Source organism: Amblyomma americanum, chromosome 2 (genome assembly GCF_052857255.1).
Source record: "Amblyomma americanum isolate KBUSLIRL-KWMA chromosome 2, ASM5285725v1, whole genome shotgun sequence".
In the NCBI taxonomy this organism is placed as follows: Eukaryota; Metazoa; Arthropoda; class Arachnida; order Ixodida; family Ixodidae; genus Amblyomma; species Amblyomma americanum.
This window is the reverse complement of record NC_135498.1, coordinates 10017653-10036260: the sequence shown is the minus strand read 5'-3', so window position 1 is coordinate 10036260 and position 18608 is coordinate 10017653. Positions and strand designations below refer to the sequence as shown.

Here is an 18608-nt window from a genome sequence, read left to right as displayed (position 1 = left end):
CAGCGTGAGTTGCGCAGAGGTTGTCCGAAAACACAGTGTCTTCAGTTAGCCAGCTTTTCGTAGAATGCAGGATAAGATATCCCCCCTTCGGAGAGCATCCACCGGAGAGGGGGAGGAGGCTGGAGAGCCCCTGAAGTTAGCATGGATTTACGCCACTGCCCATCATATTCGGGACAACCAAACCCGCAGCCGGACGAGATGTTCAGTGATGCAGAAGTCTGGGCCGCACTGGGCCAATGCAGTCTCACGATTGAACTTTTTCCTTGCGAGTCTGACAAAATACCGCGACCGCGGTGGACTACTGTACGTACCAATCTGCGCTGCTTTATGGCTTTGTGTTGAAATTTGGAAACCTCTTCTAGAATATTTTAGCTCCAATGAATTATATTCCGAAAGCATTCTTGATATGTTGGAAGTTGTTAGAAGATAGACTGCAGAAAGAAGTGCTATGTGAAACGAGTTAATTAAAAAAAAACGCAGAAAACGCAAACGGACGAAGCACCTTAAAATGAGCCGTTGATAACGCTGCTGCTCTGAAGTGATAGAACAAGTTGAAGGAAAAAGAGGCAAAATGAGCGAGCATAAATATATGCAGTGGCGACAAATCTGCCTCATTTGTTTCAAAAATCAGTCCATGGCTGCATGGCTTTACAAATAGATATGAAGTCACTGTTATGTCTAAATGGCTTGCACACAGCCCCTTGTTCAGTGCAAAACGCGAATTGTAAATGGTGTGAATACACCCCCACCCCCTTCTTGTACTTTATCTTCCTTAACTGCCTCGCCAGGAGAGACATTACACACAAGTTATGGTCTAAGAGCACTTGCTGCTGGGCTAGTTGGTTTTGGTTCATAATTAAATAGTTTTTAGGCGCAAAAAAGGACAAGACACATAGGGTAGGTGACAGGACGAAGCGCCAGCACAGGGCGAAAAAGCGCACTTACTTCAACGGGGACCAAGCCGTTCTTGATGCAAAAGGCGACTGTCCTTGCACGACAGGTGTTGGCGACGACACATGTGATACAATCATCAATGAAACGTGGAGATGACACACATGCAAAAGGCGACTGTTCTTGCACGACAGGTGTTGGCGACGACACATGTGATACAATCATCAATGAAACGTGGAGATGGCGCTTCGTCCTGTCTCCTACCCTATGTGTCTTGTCCTTTTTTGCGCCTAAAAACTATTTAATTACACACAAGTTAATCTGGAGATCGGCACATGCAGGCATAGAGGGCAACGAAAGGGTAGACAGCCTAGCTCGAGAAATCACGTTCCGAGCCGGGCAGTCGCATGCCCCGGAGTATCGCCCACGCGCGTGTGAGGGAGGATATACAGACATCCTAAACCTACACAGGGGGACGAGAGCTAAATAACCCCCACCGCATAAAGCCCTGACGAAAGAGGAAGCAACGTTTTGGCGCAGACTGCAAACTCCTTCCCAAATTTATACATCCTAAACAAAATGTACCCGACGCAGTACAGAGATACCTGTCCCTGGTGCGGGGCCATGCACCCACACTCTACCACATCACATGGGAATGTAAACGCAACCAAACATTCCACCAACACAATAACCCGAGTGCGGAGCAATGGGAGAGTCGGCTCACCAGCTGCGAGCTCACGGCCCAAAGGGCTTTAGTGCAGCACGCAAGTGAGGTAGCTAGGCTCAGTGGAGCCCTGGAATAGGGGCCCAACCTTGCTTAAGAAGAGGCCTCAGGTCGCCAGCGCAGTGAAGACGACGGAGGCCTCGAGACGCCAAGCCCTTGAAAGCACCCAAATAAAGTTTTTCTCTCTCTCTCTCTCTCTCAAAACCTCTTCTAGCAGTTTTCAAGTTCATTAACTTAGCTTGCAGGCTATGCATGCAGATAACTGTATGCCACATATGTAATTTGAAGCGGAAAGCTTCGCTAGGGCTCGTCAACGGCTTCGCGTGAGCCACACTACAGATTTGCCACAGCTGCGCATACGCGAAACCGAGTGACGTCACGCGGAGCGTAGGTGGTCGCTGCTGCCGCAGCCGTCGTAGTCACCGCGCGAGAGACGCAACAATGACAAACGCAGCGAGGAAGAGACAACGCGCTGAAGAGACGCCAGAACGCGCTGCACGACTCGAGAAGCTTCGTAGCGAAGATATGGCTAGAAGTCGTGCCACGTCCCAAAGTGACTTTTAAACTGCGGAAGAGACCGGTTCGAGTTCTCGAGAGTGTCGGAATCAGACGCTGTGTTACAGTGCTCTAGAGCATTGTAGCTGTGTAGACGACGTGCCGAGGAAACGAAGCTTTCGCAACTAGGATTAACCAGAGCTAAACCACGGCCAAATTTTTTTTCGAGTAGTTTTTATTGATGAAAAAAAGAGCGCCAGAAATGTGAATATCCAAACTGGCTGAATTGTGCACATTGAAGGGCAATTCGTTCAGGATGTAAATTTTTGGAAAGTTTTAAGTGAGGCCAAGTTATATGCTGCCACATATTTTTCTTCAAATCAGTTATTGCAGAAGTGTTTGATACTCTCATCTTTTTAAAAAAAAGTTTAGGATGAAGTGAATTGAATTTCCGCAATCACATTCAGTGTCTAAGTCTCTCATCTCATAATTTTATCTCTCGGCGTGCGCGCACGCACGCACGCACGCACGCACACACACACACACACACACACACACACACACACACACACACACACACACACACACACACACACACACACACACACACACACACACACACACACACACACACACACACACACACACACACACACACACACACACACACACACACACACACACACACACACACACACACACACACACACACACACACACAACGCGAAGCGTTCACGTGGAAAAACTGCAGGCATCCGGCAAACATGCCACTCAAGATTTCCGTTGCTTTCGCCTCCCTCGCCCCTCTACCCGTATCTGTCACCCCGAGCTGTGAATAATAATAATAATAATAATAATAATAATAATAATAATAATAATAATAATAATAATAATAATAATAATAATAATAATAATAACTGGTTTTGGGGAAAGGAAATGGCGCAGTATCTGTCTCATGTATCGTTGGACACCTGAACCGCGCCGTAAGAGAAGGGATAAAGGAGGGAGTGAAAGAAGAAAGGAAGAAAGAGGTGTCGTAGTGGAGGTCTCCGGAATAATTTGGACCACCTGGGGATCTTTAACGTGCACTGACATCGCACAGCACACGGGCGCCCTTGCGTTTCGCCTCCATAAAAACGCAGCCGCCGCGGTCGCGTTCGAACCCGGGAACTTCGGATCAGTAGCCGAGCGCCCTAACCACTGAGCCACCGCGGCGGGTCAAGCTGTGCCTGTGAGCGCACTATTAGGGTGCCACCTTAGCACTATCCAATATTCTAGTGCTATTAAGGTGGTTAGAGGGGCCACCTTAGTACCATTATAGAGGCTAGTACCATCCTTTCTTTGGCTTCACTCACGCTGGCTACGCTCGGCTCGTAAAGCGGGCGAAACAAGACGAACTTAGGAATTAAAAAATTAATTCTGTATTAAACAAAGTTCCACCCCGTCGTACTGTTTCGGATGTGTGGGTCAGAGTTTTTTTACTTATGGGCATGTAGGATATAGGCATATGGGTTTCTCAAGCCCCGTCGCCTCGTATAACGAGCCTCAGCTCCATTGCCAGCCGCAGCAGCGGTATCTAGGAATGAAAACATGGCGACGGCTGTGTATTTGGAGCACTACCTTGACAGTACGTGTTTATTGTGCCCCGTTATGTTCTCATTAGTTTATCTATATTGTGGTTGTGGGGTTATTGCTTTGTAGCGAGTATTTTATGTCGTCTTGTGGTTATGCGTGCGACGCTAAATGCATCAGCCAGGGATCGTTTTGGCGGCAACTCCATCCATGATCCAGTCCTTGTTTACGTGTATTGCTGTGCTTGTTTTATAGCTTTTGGTGCTGCTGTTGCGTTGTCTTGCTGTGGGAACAGACAATTTATCGCAAGTTAATATTAGCCGCTGAGAAGTTTTTCTGTATACATTGTTTGGTGTAGTGCATTAGAACAACCGGATATGAAAACTGGCAGCTCTTGTCCTAACTAGATTTTCTTGAAAGAAATGCCTATAAAATGTGACTGCAGTGTTTTGGCGTCATGCTCATAACGCAGTTTGTTGCGGCCTTATTACGTTTCGATTTGCTACCCTAGTAAACTTCGAGGGGCGACGAATTGCTGCCTTACTTTCGGATCGGATCGCAACATTTCAGAGAGCAGCAAACCACTGCAGTTAGGGATTTTTCTTTCAGTCAACAGGCAGTACGTGCCGCGAAGTCGTGACATTGTTACTGTGCGAAACCGTGCGGCCGCCTGTTGTGTTTTACTCTTATAGCGTTGTGCTTATGTTTTGTATTTGAAAAAGAGCCACGTGAAAGTGAAACCAGGCGAATACCCTCTGTTGGCGAATAAAAAAAATATGTATATAAAATATAGTGAAAATTGCCGCAGCGGTTTATTTTTTATGCTGTGCAGAGAGCCATAATGGTGTAACTCTTCAAGAGCCTAAGTGTTCAAAGTGCCAGTTTTTTATTTTTCGGAAGTCTGTTGTATGACATTGCAAATGTCATCAAAATCGCCTTGTAAGCTTCGCTCTGCATGAACAAAATAGAGAAATTTGGATGTCTCATGGGCTTACATGTGGATTGAGTATAATGCCTGCATATCGTTGCTCTTTTCAGGTTTGGAGACATTGCCATCTGAGCTCCAGAGGAATTTCAACTTGATGCGTGATCTTGACACAAGGGTGCTGGGACTTTCAAAGAACATTGAGAAGTTGTCACAGACATACATGAACCATGCTAAGACTTACACAGCGTCAGAACGGTGTGAGCATCTCGAAAATATCCGAAAGATGTTTGAAAAGGCAAAAGAGTACGGTGATGACAAGGTTCAGTTGGCCATGCAGACGTATGAGATGGTAAGTTGTGCAGTACCAGTGCTCATTTACTCAACCTTGTGTCGGGTGCTCCTCTCTATATGTTTTCTCCTGGCGCCGCTGCTTTGGTTCAGTGGCTAGGGCGTTTTAATGCTGGTCCTGCGGATGCAGGCTCGATCTCGGCGTCAGCATTTCAGTAGAGGGGAAACACGGATCACTCGTGTGTACTGTGCGGTGTCGGTGGACGTTGAAAAACCCCAGGTGCTCAAAATTAATCCAGAGCGCTCCACTACAGTTTTCCTCAAAGCCCATGTCATTCTTTGATGTTAAAGGAGTATCGGCACCATATTTCGGGTGCATGTTTTCTTCTTTGCAATGATTTTCATTAGTATACATGATCACAACGTAGTATTTGTCTACAATCGCCAAGTAATAGTTGAATTTCTTCTCTCGCCTGTTTCGGTTTCAACAGCTCAGCAGTGGCTATGATGCCAAGGGTCTGTATAGGTCGCATGAGGCGTGAAAAAAACTGCAAAATAATCACTGCTTCTTCGCTTGTAGTGATTCCAGCTCTTGTGGCAGGCTTGCTTTAGTGTCGTATTGAATTGAAACATTGAAGCAGACATTCTATCTCAGTTTTCTTCATGCCTGACATGACTTATACCCATCATTGATGTCATAGCCATTTCTTGGCTGTTGAAAAAAGAAACTGAAAGGAGAGAAAAGAAATGATATAGATTATTTAGCGGTTATCTTGTGGTTATCCTTGTATAGTAATGTCTCAAGCATCAATACAACGAAGAAAACATCCAATTAAAAGTAAGATGTGTATACTCTTTTAAACCTCAAGTACCATGTGTGTTATTTCTTGTTGGCTGTTGCTGTGTTTGAGCTATGAACCAACTAGCTCAGATACTACAGATTCTTTAGGCTCTCATCTTGTTGTCCTCTCTGTGTCTCATTTGCTTGGTTGATAAGATGACATTACTTGGTAATGCATCTAGTTATCTCTGTTGATAAAGGACATTATAAAGGTTTTGGCTTTTCAGATTACTGTTTTGGTAGGTAATTTATTCAATTTTTCGGCCTAGTATGTGCTGTTCATCTAATCCTTGACTTGAAATTTAACTTCACTGTTAGCGTCAAACAAAATGCAAAGGGCGCCGCTCAAAGCTGAACAGCAAAATTAGGTTTTAGTTGAGGGAAGCAGGACACCAGCTCACTTGATATTTACTTCAGTTATGCATGCAAAGATTGCTGCGTGGAAGTGTTAATCTACTTCAGCAGCTGATATTTTTTTAGGTGTATGTTTTATTACATCTATTCTGTTCGCATTTCATTTGATGCTGACAGTACACTAGCTTTTGTTGTAATTGTAACTTGTCATGATGTCTGATCATCGCAATGCATTTTTCGCACTAACTACTACTTGGGAATTATCCTGTTGGTCCTCTTTTGTTGTTTAGCCTGGCATAACAGTAACTGAACTTTGCTTTTCTTTTCGATTTAAAATATTTTGCCAACATTCGGTTTTAATTTTCGAGCAAGCAGAATGTTGTGAGAAAAATTGTAAGGGACGAATTTTTTTCTTAACTTGGGCAATGGATGCACTTAGTGCACGATGAGTATTGTGAATGTGTTGTTTGATTTTTTTTTTTCCATTGCATCATCTTTGCAAATTGTAGCTACATCATATCCACTGCTTGAGAGAGACCTCTTTCAGTTATTTTGAACTGTACCCTTCCTGCAGTTACCTTAGCTTGTTCCCTCAACTATTCTTCTCTTATCTTTCCTTCTAATTATTTGGTTTTGTAGCTTTCAGACACAGTTGTTCATGTTACTACCAGTGTGTCAAATTGTGTTTGGTGTCCCTGCAGGTTGATAAACACATCAGGCACCTTGATGCTGACCTGGCACGCTTTGAGGCCGATCTTAAAGACAAGGCTCTGACTCTCCAAGGGAGCGATTCAGAGAGTGGGACTAAAAGTGAGTTGAATGGCTGTGCATCTCATTTGCTTAGGTTATTTCAGTTTCTTGGTGAAAGGCAGGAATTTTCAGTGACAACCAGTAAGGCAGTAACTTTGTTAGTTATATTACCGTATAAACGCATGTAAGGGCTGCTGCGGTGTATGGGGAGCACCCTGTTTTCCCGAAGGAAACATCAAAAATAAAAAAAGACCCTTGTGAGGCTGTACCCAACCTTTCTACAACCCACATCGGAATAGTCTTCGAAATGCTCGCGCACAGGAGCTTTCAGGTTCTGCCCACGTATAGCATGCAAGGCCACAGGTCGTCATAATCATCACCAACCTTTTTCCTGCTCCGCGAACTGCGGCTATCCAAAGCAGCATCAGTATCACCAGGCTTTTCGTGGCTGTCAACCACACATGTAGTGTGACTTTCTAGCTCTGTTTCTTACTTTTTTAATGAACTGCCGCCGAGTGTTGGAATTTTAGCACGATGGGAAGCACCTTGATCTACACGGCTGCTGGCTTTAAATTAAATGTCACAGAGTTTGCTGTCGAACACAGCAATCATGCAGTGGGCAGGAAACTTGATGTGGTTGAGAAGTGCATTCGACAATGGTGCAACCAAAAGGTGTGGAGGGCACCGCTCATGACTGTGCTTGGCTGGATCTTTTCCGTGTGAAGCTCTGTGCCTATGGACATTGTATCGCTCAGTTTCAAGGTGACTGGGATCTCAGACTTTTTGAAAGGCACTGAAGACGACTTCTTGTGGGATGAGCTTGCACTGGAGAACAGTACCAGCTTGGAGTCTGAAGGCTCAGTGAATGACGAAGTTAGAGCGTAGAGTAAATGCCGCTCATTCCCTGATTAGTGTGTTGTTTTTGCTTTAAAAAAATTATTTTTTACTCATCGCTTACACAGGCTGTAACCTAAAAATTGGCCCAGTTTAGCTGCAGTTTTTGCATTGTTTACTTAAATTAATTTAGTTAAATTTTAGTTGACTAGGCATCTAATGAATTTGACAAAGCGGGGCCTGAGGAAGGATTGGCTTGTGCAAAGTTTGTGAAAAAGTACCCTGAAGACCAATTGAAGGTGGCCTGTGTTGATGGATTGCTGCGTTCTGCTGACAAAGACGTTACTTTCACTCAAAAATGGAGCTTTTGTAAGCTAGAAAAGGCTGAGGAACGAAATACAGGTTTTACCTTCACTGACTGATTTTGCAAGTAAACTGCAATGTGTTGACACAGTTTTTTGGACATGTATCACAAAGACTATGCTACACTGCCATTCACTTCATAGCAGAGATTGCAGAGTACTTTTTGGTGTTGACATAAATTTAGATTGATTGATAGGAAAGTTTTTAAATGCAATTTCCTCAGTAATACATACTACCTCTTTTGCTGTAGGACAAATATCAACATAGCCAGAAAGAGCCATGCAATCAATTTGTACTGAGAGCAAAAATTGGATGGAGTTATCTTCAGTGTCCTTTTAACATCTGGCTTATGTGTTCATCGCACCATATTCCAGAGCGGGGAAGAAAAACACAAGAGAAAGTAGAGAAGAAAAAAAGCAAGCGTGGACGTTCTATGTCCTCGGATGATGAGGTTCCCAAGCCGTCTCGCAAGAAACTTAAAGGTCAAGTTTCCCAGTAAGTACTGACTCCTGTATTCACAAATGGACGTTACTTTATTTTAGGTTTTTCTTGTTAGCAGCTCAACAGTTCACGGAAACTAACCTTGCGTTGATTCCCTAACCTTTTGTGGGCCTTATCACTTCAGAAAAGAAGTTTTCTGCGAGAGCACTGACAACAATTTTGTGAATCATTTGTTTTTTCTTTGAGAGTATGGAGCCTCTGATTGTGCTTGTTGTGCTTGCTTAATTTCATATATATTTTAATATTTGCTCTTTGGCTAGAAAAATGCCTTTCATAAAGTAGTTCGTATTCGTCATCTGTGTGGCCAATGTAAAAGCCCTGTTTACTGAGCTTGAAATTGTTTTTGTACAAATAGAAGCTGTCTGAATTGTTCAATATGGTCTTGGCTTGGCTAACAGCATGGGTTTCAATAGTTGACAATATAATTTAGCCACTATGACAGCCGTGACATTTGACCTTTTGTCATACACTGTATAGTTCATGCAGACACCAAGGGCATCGTCAGTAGATCTCTGTACATCTCATAATGCAAGTCCTGACATGATTTAATTTTATACTAGCCTCTCCATTTCATGTCCAACATGGCAGACCACGACAACTGACATTTGGAGTGCTCTGATTTTGTGAGCAGCTGTGAGCATGAGATTGCAAGTAGCCACTGCTGAGGAATGTTTAGAGGCAATGTAATTCCCATGGCAGTATATTACGGCTCTGTGCACCTGAGGAGTGTAATGCTTTTCAAATTATGTGGCTTTTGTGTGCTAGCACTTAGGGGTATGAGCCACTCATTGTTCCTCTAACTGAGGCAGCAAGTCCACTGAACAGTATTCTTGTTCTCTGCAATACCAGGCTAGCCTAAAGCATGAACCACACTAGTTTAGTACCCGCACCTGCAGGCTGGAGCTTAGAGACTTGATAAATAGGTTTCCACTTGGGCGCAGTAAAAGTCGTTTTCCCATAACACTGGTCATGTACAAAGATAGAATTTTTTTTCTTTTTCAGCAGTTTCGTGTAAGTTGCTTTCATATCCAACAGGCATTGACTGGCTTTTTGGTTCTACTTGGAAACTTCTTGCTTTGGCTAACATGCACTACTATCTGGTTGTACTCATATTGTAAAGGAAAAGTGAGTAAAAAAATGGGGAGGTGCTAGTTGCTTGTCTCACCCCTGCTGCACAGGGCTTTAATGAGAAAATGCTTTTATTTTTTTAAAGCAGTGGCAAAAAACTTCATCATTTGAAACTGTGTGGCACCTTTTCCCTGAATTTTTTTTTTTTTTTACAAGAGTCAAACACCAACGTAGTGCTCTTTAAAAAAGAAATTGTGGATTCTCGATGCTTCTACCAGGGCTTGCATGTGAGGTGAACTATTGGAGCACTGATGTTGTTTCTGCTCTTATATATTAGAAGTGCATTCATCATAAAGCACATAATGTGAAGGATTTTCTTGAACTCAACGGCTTTAATATATCACTTTTGTTTACCCATTCCTATGTCATACCAACTATCCCAATCTGCCTTTATAGTACATTTGTTTAAGGTGCCAACACACAGCATTAATAAGAAAGCATATGTGCACAGCATATTTTTGACCCCAGGCAGTATTTGCACTTGACTATGGGCCTATTTGGTTGTAAAAGAGTGGTTGAAGTAGCAGATTGGACAAGAGTGGTCAAGTCCAGCAATGCCTTGGGCTGTATGCAGTGTTGTCTTGAACTGTGACCTTTGTGGCATCAGTTCACAGTGTATTAGTGTGGTTGGACGGATGAGCTTCCTCTTTTGCTCTCTTGCGACATGAGCACGTGGAATAAGCTGCCTTGTGCTATGTGCGCAGGTCGGCGGAGGTGCCCTTGTTGCAGTCAATCAGCATCTCACACCCGTCTGATGTCCTCGACATGCCTGTGGACCCCAACGAGCCCACCTACTGCCTCTGCCATCAGGTGTCTTACGGCGAAATGATTGGCTGTGACAATCCTGATGTAAGTTTTGCATTACTGATTGCCCTGTTTTCGTTTTCCTTATCGCTTGTTGTGGTTCATATGCTAACCATTAGGTAACTAGTTCGTCAAAGTCACGCTGTTAACCTGTATTTGTTTCATGTTGAAAGTGTGAGGGGAGTTCTGAGCATGCAGGGAGACAGTAATGTCACGAGGACAGTTTTATCGTATGTCAGGGAGTACTGAAGGTGGGTTCGTACTGGTGAGTCGGAAACGTCGCACAAAGAATTTCGGTCATTTAGTTACGGTTTCTCAAGCACTAGAAAAGTGAGGAGCGAGCGTAACAAATCAATCTAAACCTGTCACGCGACTGCCGCGACTAGCCAGTGTGAACCCACCTTGAAAATTACACAAAACGAATTGGAAGTGATACTAGAGCCGAGTTTCCTTGCACCGTTGCTTGCTTGTGGTGTTTAATCATTGAGCAGCTTCAGTAGTGCTTTCTTAATATGAAGTGAAGAATGATTAGAGTATTCTCTCGTCACAGCCTAGTCATACACATTCAGTTTATGAGAACTGGAGGTAGTATTGTAGTGCAGAAATCATGGCATTTGATTTCAACAGCATTGCCCACCATCATAGAGTGCTTCTTATCAAAACAGTCTGGAAAAAAGCAACTTTGCTGTAGTTCTGACTAGAGTGCTGTCACATTCGTGGTAAAAATAACTTAAAATGCATGGTGGTACAGAAAGAGAAAACTAGCTAGCTCTCTTGTGTATTGTGCACATATTTTCCTTGTAATATTTTTCTTGTTGGCTGGCAGGCAGTGTTTGTATTCAGGATTTGCAGAGCCCAGTGTCAAGAGCAACTTGGTGAATTATCAGATGTACTTTCGATCTCATCAAAAATGTTTCATGATGTATTGGTAATTAGTGTAGTGAGTTTGGCAAGCCCATAGCGCATGTTACTGCAGTCGATTGGTTTGTTCGGAAGGATACCGCTTTGTCCTTCCACCACTGTACTGTTGGTTACGTGCACTGTAGCTAGAAGGTCTGCATGCCTCTGCGATTCGTTGCTCTATTCTTTGGTTTATGTTATAAAGGCCATCGTGGTCCTGGTTGAACTGCAAAAGCTGTGCTGGTGTGCATTGTTGGTGAGTATAGTAAGTGCACTCAACCCACTCTGCATATCAGCTACCTCCTTGTTGAAACAGTGCTAGCGAGACAAGGATGCAGGACCAGACATACACACAGGTGCTGACCCTGAGGTATAAGTGAGTGCCTGTGTGTACGTCTGTTCCTGCAACCTTGTCTTTTTTTGTGATGTTTCAAGAATGATGTGCCGCCATCTCGCTCAAGCCTCTATACTGCCAGCTACCATATAAACAGGAATATAAGTTGAGATTTTTTCTTGAAAAAGCAAGATAAAGTCGCCCTTCATCTTGTATAGTGGTCTTTAGCAGAATGTCAGGCACAGTCTGGGAACATGTGCTATGCTTGCTCGTGAAGGGAGTTCTAAAGCCACATCGACATCGAAACGTGATTACCGTATAAACGTGGGTAAGGGCCGCACCCGTGTAAGGGCTGCACCCCGTATTCCCAAAGGAAATACTTGAAAAAAAAAAAATCCGTGTAAGGGCCGCACCCAAACTTTCCAGGAAACACGCAAGAATAGCCTTCGAAATACATGCGCACAGGAGCTTCGAGGTGCCGCCCATGGATGGCGCCCGAGACCGCGGGTCATCATCATCATCTTTTCTTCTGCCGCGAGCTTCTGCTACTGTACTGCCGCTATCCGTATCGGCATCGGTATCGCCAGGTCTAACTTTGTTCTGTTCAGGCTGTCAAAGCATGCGTTTTTTGGTGGTTGTGTTAGCGTGGTCGCTCGGCATAGTTGTTGCTCTCGTGCGCTGTCGTTCTTCACTTTTTCATGCACTGCCTCCGAGCATTGTCACTGTTGCACGATGGGCAAGCACCTCAACAGCTACACGGCGGGCTTTAAACTGAAAGTAGTGGAGTTCGCTCTCGAACACGGCAAGCGTGCCGCGGGCAGAAAATTTGACGTGGACGAGAAGTGTGTCCGACGGTGGTGCGGACAAAGGGATGCGTTGAAGAATACCAGCTCCAAAAAGCGCGCTTTCCGAAGCAAGCCATGCAAATTTCCTGAGCTAGAAGAAGAGCTGCTATGCTATTCAATGGAAGTGTGGAACAACGGCTGCCCCCCTATGTCATCCTGAAAAGAAAAACGATTCCTAAAGGCGTTTTCCCCAAAGGAATTGTAGTTAGCGCCCAAGAAAAGGGCTGGATGGACGATGAGCTTGTGCTCGACTGGGTAAAAAGCGTTTGGGAGAAGCGCCCAGGCGCCATGCTGGCCCGACGATCGCTCCTCGTCTTGGACAGCTTCCGCGGTGACTTGACAAGTAGGGTTAAGGAACGCCTGCGCGGTATCCGCACAGACATGGCCGTGATACCGGGCGGCCTCACCGGCATGCTGCAACCCCTGGATGTAAGCGTCAATCGGCCTTTTAAGGTTGAATTTCAAAGGCATTATTCGGAATGGATGGCCAATGGCAATCACGACAAGACGCCGACAGGGCGGCTTAAGAGGGCACCGCTCGCGACTGTGCTTGGATGGATTTTGTCCGCGTGGAATTCCGTGTCGACCGACATTGTAACCCGGAGTTTCAAAGTGACCGGAATTTCAAAGTTTAGACGGGACCGAAAACGACTTTCTGTGGGCTGAACATTTACCTGAACACAGTACCAGCTCGGAGTCTGAAGACTCCGTGAGTGATGCCTGAACGGTAAATAAATGCCGCGCATTCCAGATTGGTTTGCTTTCACTTGAAAAAAAAAAATCTTTTTCGAAAATCGCGTGTATGGGCCGCAACCCGAAATTTGCCCCCCCAATCTGGGAAAAAAAGTGCGGCCCTTACACGCGTTTATACGGTACTTCCATTGTTTTGTTTTGTTTTTTCATTTGCTGGCGTGCTTATCTTTGCGCATGCGCTGTTTCATTCAACCTCATGTGCATCCCTTGTTAGCAATGAATAGAGGCTTGCGGAGGCAGTTTACAGCGGCTTTCAAGAAGGAAGTTTTAGAGTTCGCCGAAGTGAGTGGCAACATGGCTGCTCAGCGGCAGTTTGGCATTTCAGAAAAGAGCCTGTGATATTGGCACGGACAAAAAGATAAGCTGTTATCGTGCAAGCCAAGTTCGTGCAAGTGCAAGCACGAGACTTGAGGTGCGGATTTTGTGCGCGCTCACTACCACTTCAGTTTCGTTTTGGGCTAGAAAGCAAAGCTGTTTGGCTAGCGCATGACAATTTCTTCGTGGTTTGATGTGATATGTGCACACGTGTAATGTTGATAGATCTTTGCATGAATACTCCAGCTTTATTGTTTTCCAGCAAGCAGTAGAGTCTTTTTCATGTTGTTCATGCCAGATGCACTCATTTGTGTGGGCGTAGTTCACAAGTTTATTACTATGCACAGACAACAACTCACTCCTAATCATCTCTTTGTTTTCTCTTCCAGTGCCCTATCGAGTGGTTCCATTTCACCTGTGTTGGCCTCACAAGCAAACCAAAGGGAAAATGGTTCTGTCCAAAATGTTCCAGTGAGCGAAAGAAGAAATAGTGGCTGGTGTGTGTGGTGCAGTGTTGGAAACTTGCGTGCTTCCTAGTCTGAGGCACTCCTGCTGCCAACATGTGCAGACAGTGCATTGTATGCGTGTGTGTGCCGGTGTCTGCATTGCATTTTTTTGTTGCTGTTAACACAAGTGTAGCGATGTTTTATATTGCTGGTTATACCAGCAGGTACCTGTGCAAGTTAGCCTTCCTGTTGTGTGTAATTAGTTGTTGGTCTTACTGGAAAGAGCAACCTTTTTTTTTTGTGTTCAGGAGTAATGAAATGTGTGAAGAGCCACACATGAGTCATGATGCAGCATGCTGCCTGCGGCAGCATAGGGTTCATTGCTGCTTTGTGTTATAAGCTACTGTTGGCAACGACGCTCATGTTTTCTGGCATGCATGCTGTAAAAATTTATGCAAAACAGTGATAAATTTTCTAGTTATATCATGTTTTTTTTGTTGGATGGTTTTTTGGAGGGTGGAAAGGTTGGATGAGAGCAACATATGCAGCACGTGAGAGGGTTATTCTCTTACACCTTTCTACTTTACACTTGCCACTTTTACTCACTTTTTTTGGTCCCATTCAGTATGTATTTTGTCTTGCTGCAGTGATAGTGAAACCTCGTTAAGGCGTACCTCGCAGGACCATGAAAAAACTACGGGGAAAGTTGCAGTATGCTTTAACCGAAAACAGCTTAAATATATCTGCTGACCTGGTATATGATGATACCTGAGGTGTTCCATGAAGGAAGGCACATACGGATGCTTTTATTCATGTAGGACCACAGAAATTCGTTAATTTTGTCTGCTGCTAAAGCGGCCTCGCAGCTAGTGGTGGAGCCTTGAAGGCATTTGAACTGTTTACATTTGCTCAGTTAAAGCCCATGTTATGGCAAACAGGCAAAACATGTCTAGCGCGTGCACACTTTTCACAGCGGTAGGGCCCTGGGCTGTCTTCTGCTTCCTCTTCGGTGTCGCTTGCATTGGATGACGTTTCACCAGTGATGGAGGCAACAATGTCATTATCAGAACACGCTGGAGAAGTTTCAGCTGGACATTTTATGTCCCTGACATTCAAAAGGCGGCAGTTTCTACACCGCCTTCCGGCTGCAAAATTTTGCAGAAAGAACCCTTTACAGGCATCGTCGACGGCGCTGGACAACACTCTGAGCTTCTCCCCTGATGGGAGGTGTGCTGGAGAATGATAGGAAGCACAAGATCTATGATGATGCCAATAGTGCGGCAATGCGATGGATTGAATTGCAGCCGTGCAGCAACTCCAGTGAACCAGCAATGTGGCAGTGATGGCTACAGAACATGGAGTAAAATGAAAGTTTGCTGCGTCAAGCCTAAATTGCAAAGCCACTGTGCTGCTTAGATGCTGAGCCAGTCACGTGGCAATGATAAGCAATTGCAATGGAGATAGGCACATCAGTATGGCTGGGACCGTAATTGCTCAGGCACTGGTGCTTACAATAGGGGAGGTATGCTGACATCCCTAGTGGCGGGATGAATCTCTCTCTGGGTGTGTCAGCAGCTGCATTGTCATGTGCTGCACAGTATCAGTATCGACATGTCATTCCGGCCTATGTGCTCTAAGCACCGGTGAAGGTTTCTTGCAGTGCGTGGTGTATTTCATGGCTGCTTTACAACAGACCACTTCAGCCTTGTGCATGAAAATTGGCACGGGCTAATGAAGACGGTCGTGTTAAACCACTCTGCCATTAGCGCGCACCAAATTCTTGATGTTTCATGGACGCTCAGTTGGGAATTTCATGTGACTACATCCTAAGTGGAACTACAGCTTAAGTGATTATGCCCCAATAAATTTTTACTGTACATGCTACAGAGATGAGACAACAGCTTTACTGTTGATCACGGATTTTACTGAAGGCACTGAATTTAGTGTGCCTAGCATGCTAGAAGCCCATGTACTGTGTGATGTCGGAGCACGTTGCTCCCTTGTTGGTCAACATTGTCATGACTAATGGTTATTCCATATGCATCCTAGATAGTGAAAGCAATCCACAAGATTTTGCAGTGTAGAAAGGAAATAGTGAATCCTCACGTATTCAGTGTATGTGTGTGTTTTAGTTGCATGTCACTTTTTTTTTTTGGCGTTCGAGCTGACAAAAAACAGTTCAAGTGCATCCTGCCTAGATTAAAGCAGTCCTTTCATATTGTAGCAGGCATAAGAAAGAAAGTTAAGTCTGTGGATGTGGTGATGTTCTTTTGTGTTGGAGACTGTAAGGAAAGGGACTTCCACTTCAGTTTCCTTTGACGTACTGCCTTTTGGCCTAATGGAAAAGCCTAAGGCAAGGAAACTATGTTTCAGGACAGCCATAGTAATGGGTGTTGTATGTAGCCCATGAAGTTTCTTTTTAGGCTGTATACAGTGGCTTGCCTTGTGTTTACCAGTGCTCCAAATCCCTTGAGGGCGAGGGGGATTGTCACTGTCTTCGCTCTGAAGCATAGGAAAGCCAGAGCTGCTGGAGAACTCCACTGCAAAGCTGGAAGCAGACCCCTTAGGCTGCATATCTAACAAATTCTGTGCATGGAGGGCTATGCATTATGGGCGGCAGCATACTACACCACTCTCACAGCACTCAGCTGAAGCTTTGTGAATGAGTAGATTTTCATGTGCCCAGTGTTTGAGGTGTGCAATTGTGGAGGACTCTGGTTTAGTTTTTACCATTAGAGGACTGTTTAACGCATGTCGAAATCTCGGTATGTGGGAAGGGGGATTCACCATTTGCCTGCATTGGAATGTGGCTGCCACAGCCAGGATTTAAGCCATGATCTGATGCTCTGCATCACAACACATAGCCACTTGGCCATTACAGTAGGCCGCTGAAGCTTCTGGTACATTACTGTTGGTACCTGCCTCAGTGTTTTGAATGCCACATACGAGGCGACGGTCTAGATCAAAATGGTGTGAGCGGCATATCCCTTTTCATGTCAGGCGTCCGCTGGGCTATAGATATATAATTTTATTTTGTACTTTTTGCTGGAAGTGAAAACTTACCGTACTGCTGCTACACCTATGTAGGTTGCCTTCATTCAGTTCTATAAAAGAAAGCTAAACCATCGCACCCAGGAGCAAAGCACAGGTGTAACTTGCAGGTTCAGAGCAGACTCGAGTGAGGCCATGCTGTACCTATGAAGCATCTCAATAACATGGTCTTTCTTGTTTTCAGTATTGTCTCTTGGGGCATGTTGTTGACTTGCCTGGTATTTGTGAATAGCCAAGTCCTCTAATTTGTTCTTGTAACCTGTATAGAACTTATAGCTCTGTCCACACAGGCCCACTGAGAAGAGACAAGTGGTAGTTGCGCTTTCTGTGAACAACGAAGGCAGCAGAAATGAGCACAAGAAGCTCGGTTCTTCTTGTGCACAGCACATTGTTCTTATTATTATGTATGTATGAGAAGTATGCACAGAATGGTGGGTAGAAATGCAGGTAGATGACTATGGCAGACAATGGTGTGCACTTTGGGATGATGTGTGTGCAGATTGGGTGGCTTCACTTGAGGGTGTACTTTTTGGTGGTTCTGCTGTATTGCGCGATGGAGATGCCAATCCAGATAAGGCAGATGAGAAAACTGTAGGCTCCCAGGAGAAAGTAGAGGCCGTCGTAGGTGCCTATCCGATCCCGGAAGTAACCTGCACAGAGAAGAAGTTGCACTTTAACTGCTTCCTCTTGTGCACAGTATTTCCACCAGTCGCAAACAGGGTGGCACACTGTTCCCAGCAAATTCCAAATATGCAGTCCTTTATATTACAGTTTCAAGGACCAAAGTAGCCCTTTCATATGGCTGGATACTTGCAGAAGTGTGATGAGTTGATACAAATTCATCCTTTGTGCGCTTAAGTTGTGTTTTCATGGTTGCCATTGTTACCCTGCACAATTCTGCTCGGTTAAAACTTGCATGCTGACTCCTTACGCCATGTGGGTCAAGAAAGACTGGGTGATGGAAACAACCTTGGATGGAGCCAGTCTTTGCAACTGCACCTTGTACGTGTAGCATAGCTTCGTTTTCAAGCCTTCGGTTGTGCGTGCTCCCCTGTTGCGGCGATAAAACTGCACCGTCTGCCACAACAAAATTTGCGCCCTGTCTACGCAGGCGAAGCATAAGTTGGAAAATCTCTTGGAACGTTTCGCGAACTAAAGCTGGCTGGCGTTTTTGTGAAAGCACGCTTCAAAGAACATTGGCTATGACTGCCACTCCCGTGAACCATTTAAAGCAGTGTGAAATTTTCTCTGTAGATCTTTAACTGTCAGAGCTGAGGGGTAAAATAAAAAATGCTTTCAAAATCACTGCGCTGATTCCACGCTCGAATGTCATTGCTCCAGTTGCATTACCTGCAGTTGCATTCTCAATGTTAAAATCATTTAATAAAAGACAGAAATGATAGTTCTAGATCGAGACTTTAGTTCAGATCATATAATCGTTTTTGCACATTGCTTAGTTTCTTCACATATCTTGTACTTGTTCATACTGAA

The 18608-nt window shown here is 44.6% G+C and overlaps 2 protein-coding genes across 6 annotated transcripts in view; one reads left to right on the top strand and one right to left on the bottom strand.

Annotated features, from left to right (window-relative positions):
* The first annotated feature begins 3599 nt into the window (after window positions 1-3599).
* Ing5 (inhibitor of growth protein 5) lies at window positions 3600-18422 on the top strand. Its single transcript, XM_077653054.1, has 6 exons — window positions 3600-3737; window positions 4721-4959; window positions 6795-6903; window positions 8415-8535; window positions 10374-10518; window positions 14010-18422. Exons 1-6 carry the CDS (start codon window positions 3701-3703, stop codon window positions 14109-14111), a joined length of 753 nt encoding a protein of 250 aa, XP_077509180.1. The 5' UTR covers window positions 3600-3700; the 3' UTR covers window positions 14112-18422.
* LOC144120532 (monocarboxylate transporter 12-like) overlaps window positions 17080-18608 on the bottom strand; it is a 45475-nt gene continuing 43946 nt past the window's right edge. For all 5 annotated transcript variants that reach the window (XM_077653053.1, XM_077653052.1, XM_077653049.1 and 2 more), the window contains exon 5: window positions 17080-17767. In XM_077653053.1, coding sequence (XP_077509179.1) covers window positions 17628-17767 — 140 coding nt within the window. In that variant the 3' untranslated portion in view covers window positions 17080-17627. The remainder of the gene's footprint in view (window positions 17768-18608) is intronic.

Bases quoted from the DNA above. Each gene is read 5' to 3' on its own strand.
- Ing5 (XM_077653054.1), top strand. From the start codon at position 3,701: ATGGCGACGGCTGTGTATTTGGAGCACTACCTTGACA. The intron at 3,738-4,720 runs GTACGTGTTTAT...TGCTCTTTTCAG, and splicing joins TTTGGAGCACTACCTTGACA to GTTTGGAGACATTGCCATCT. The intron at 8,536-10,373 runs GTAAGTACTGAC...CTATGTGCGCAG, and splicing joins CTTAAAGGTCAAGTTTCCCA to GTCGGCGGAGGTGCCCTTGT.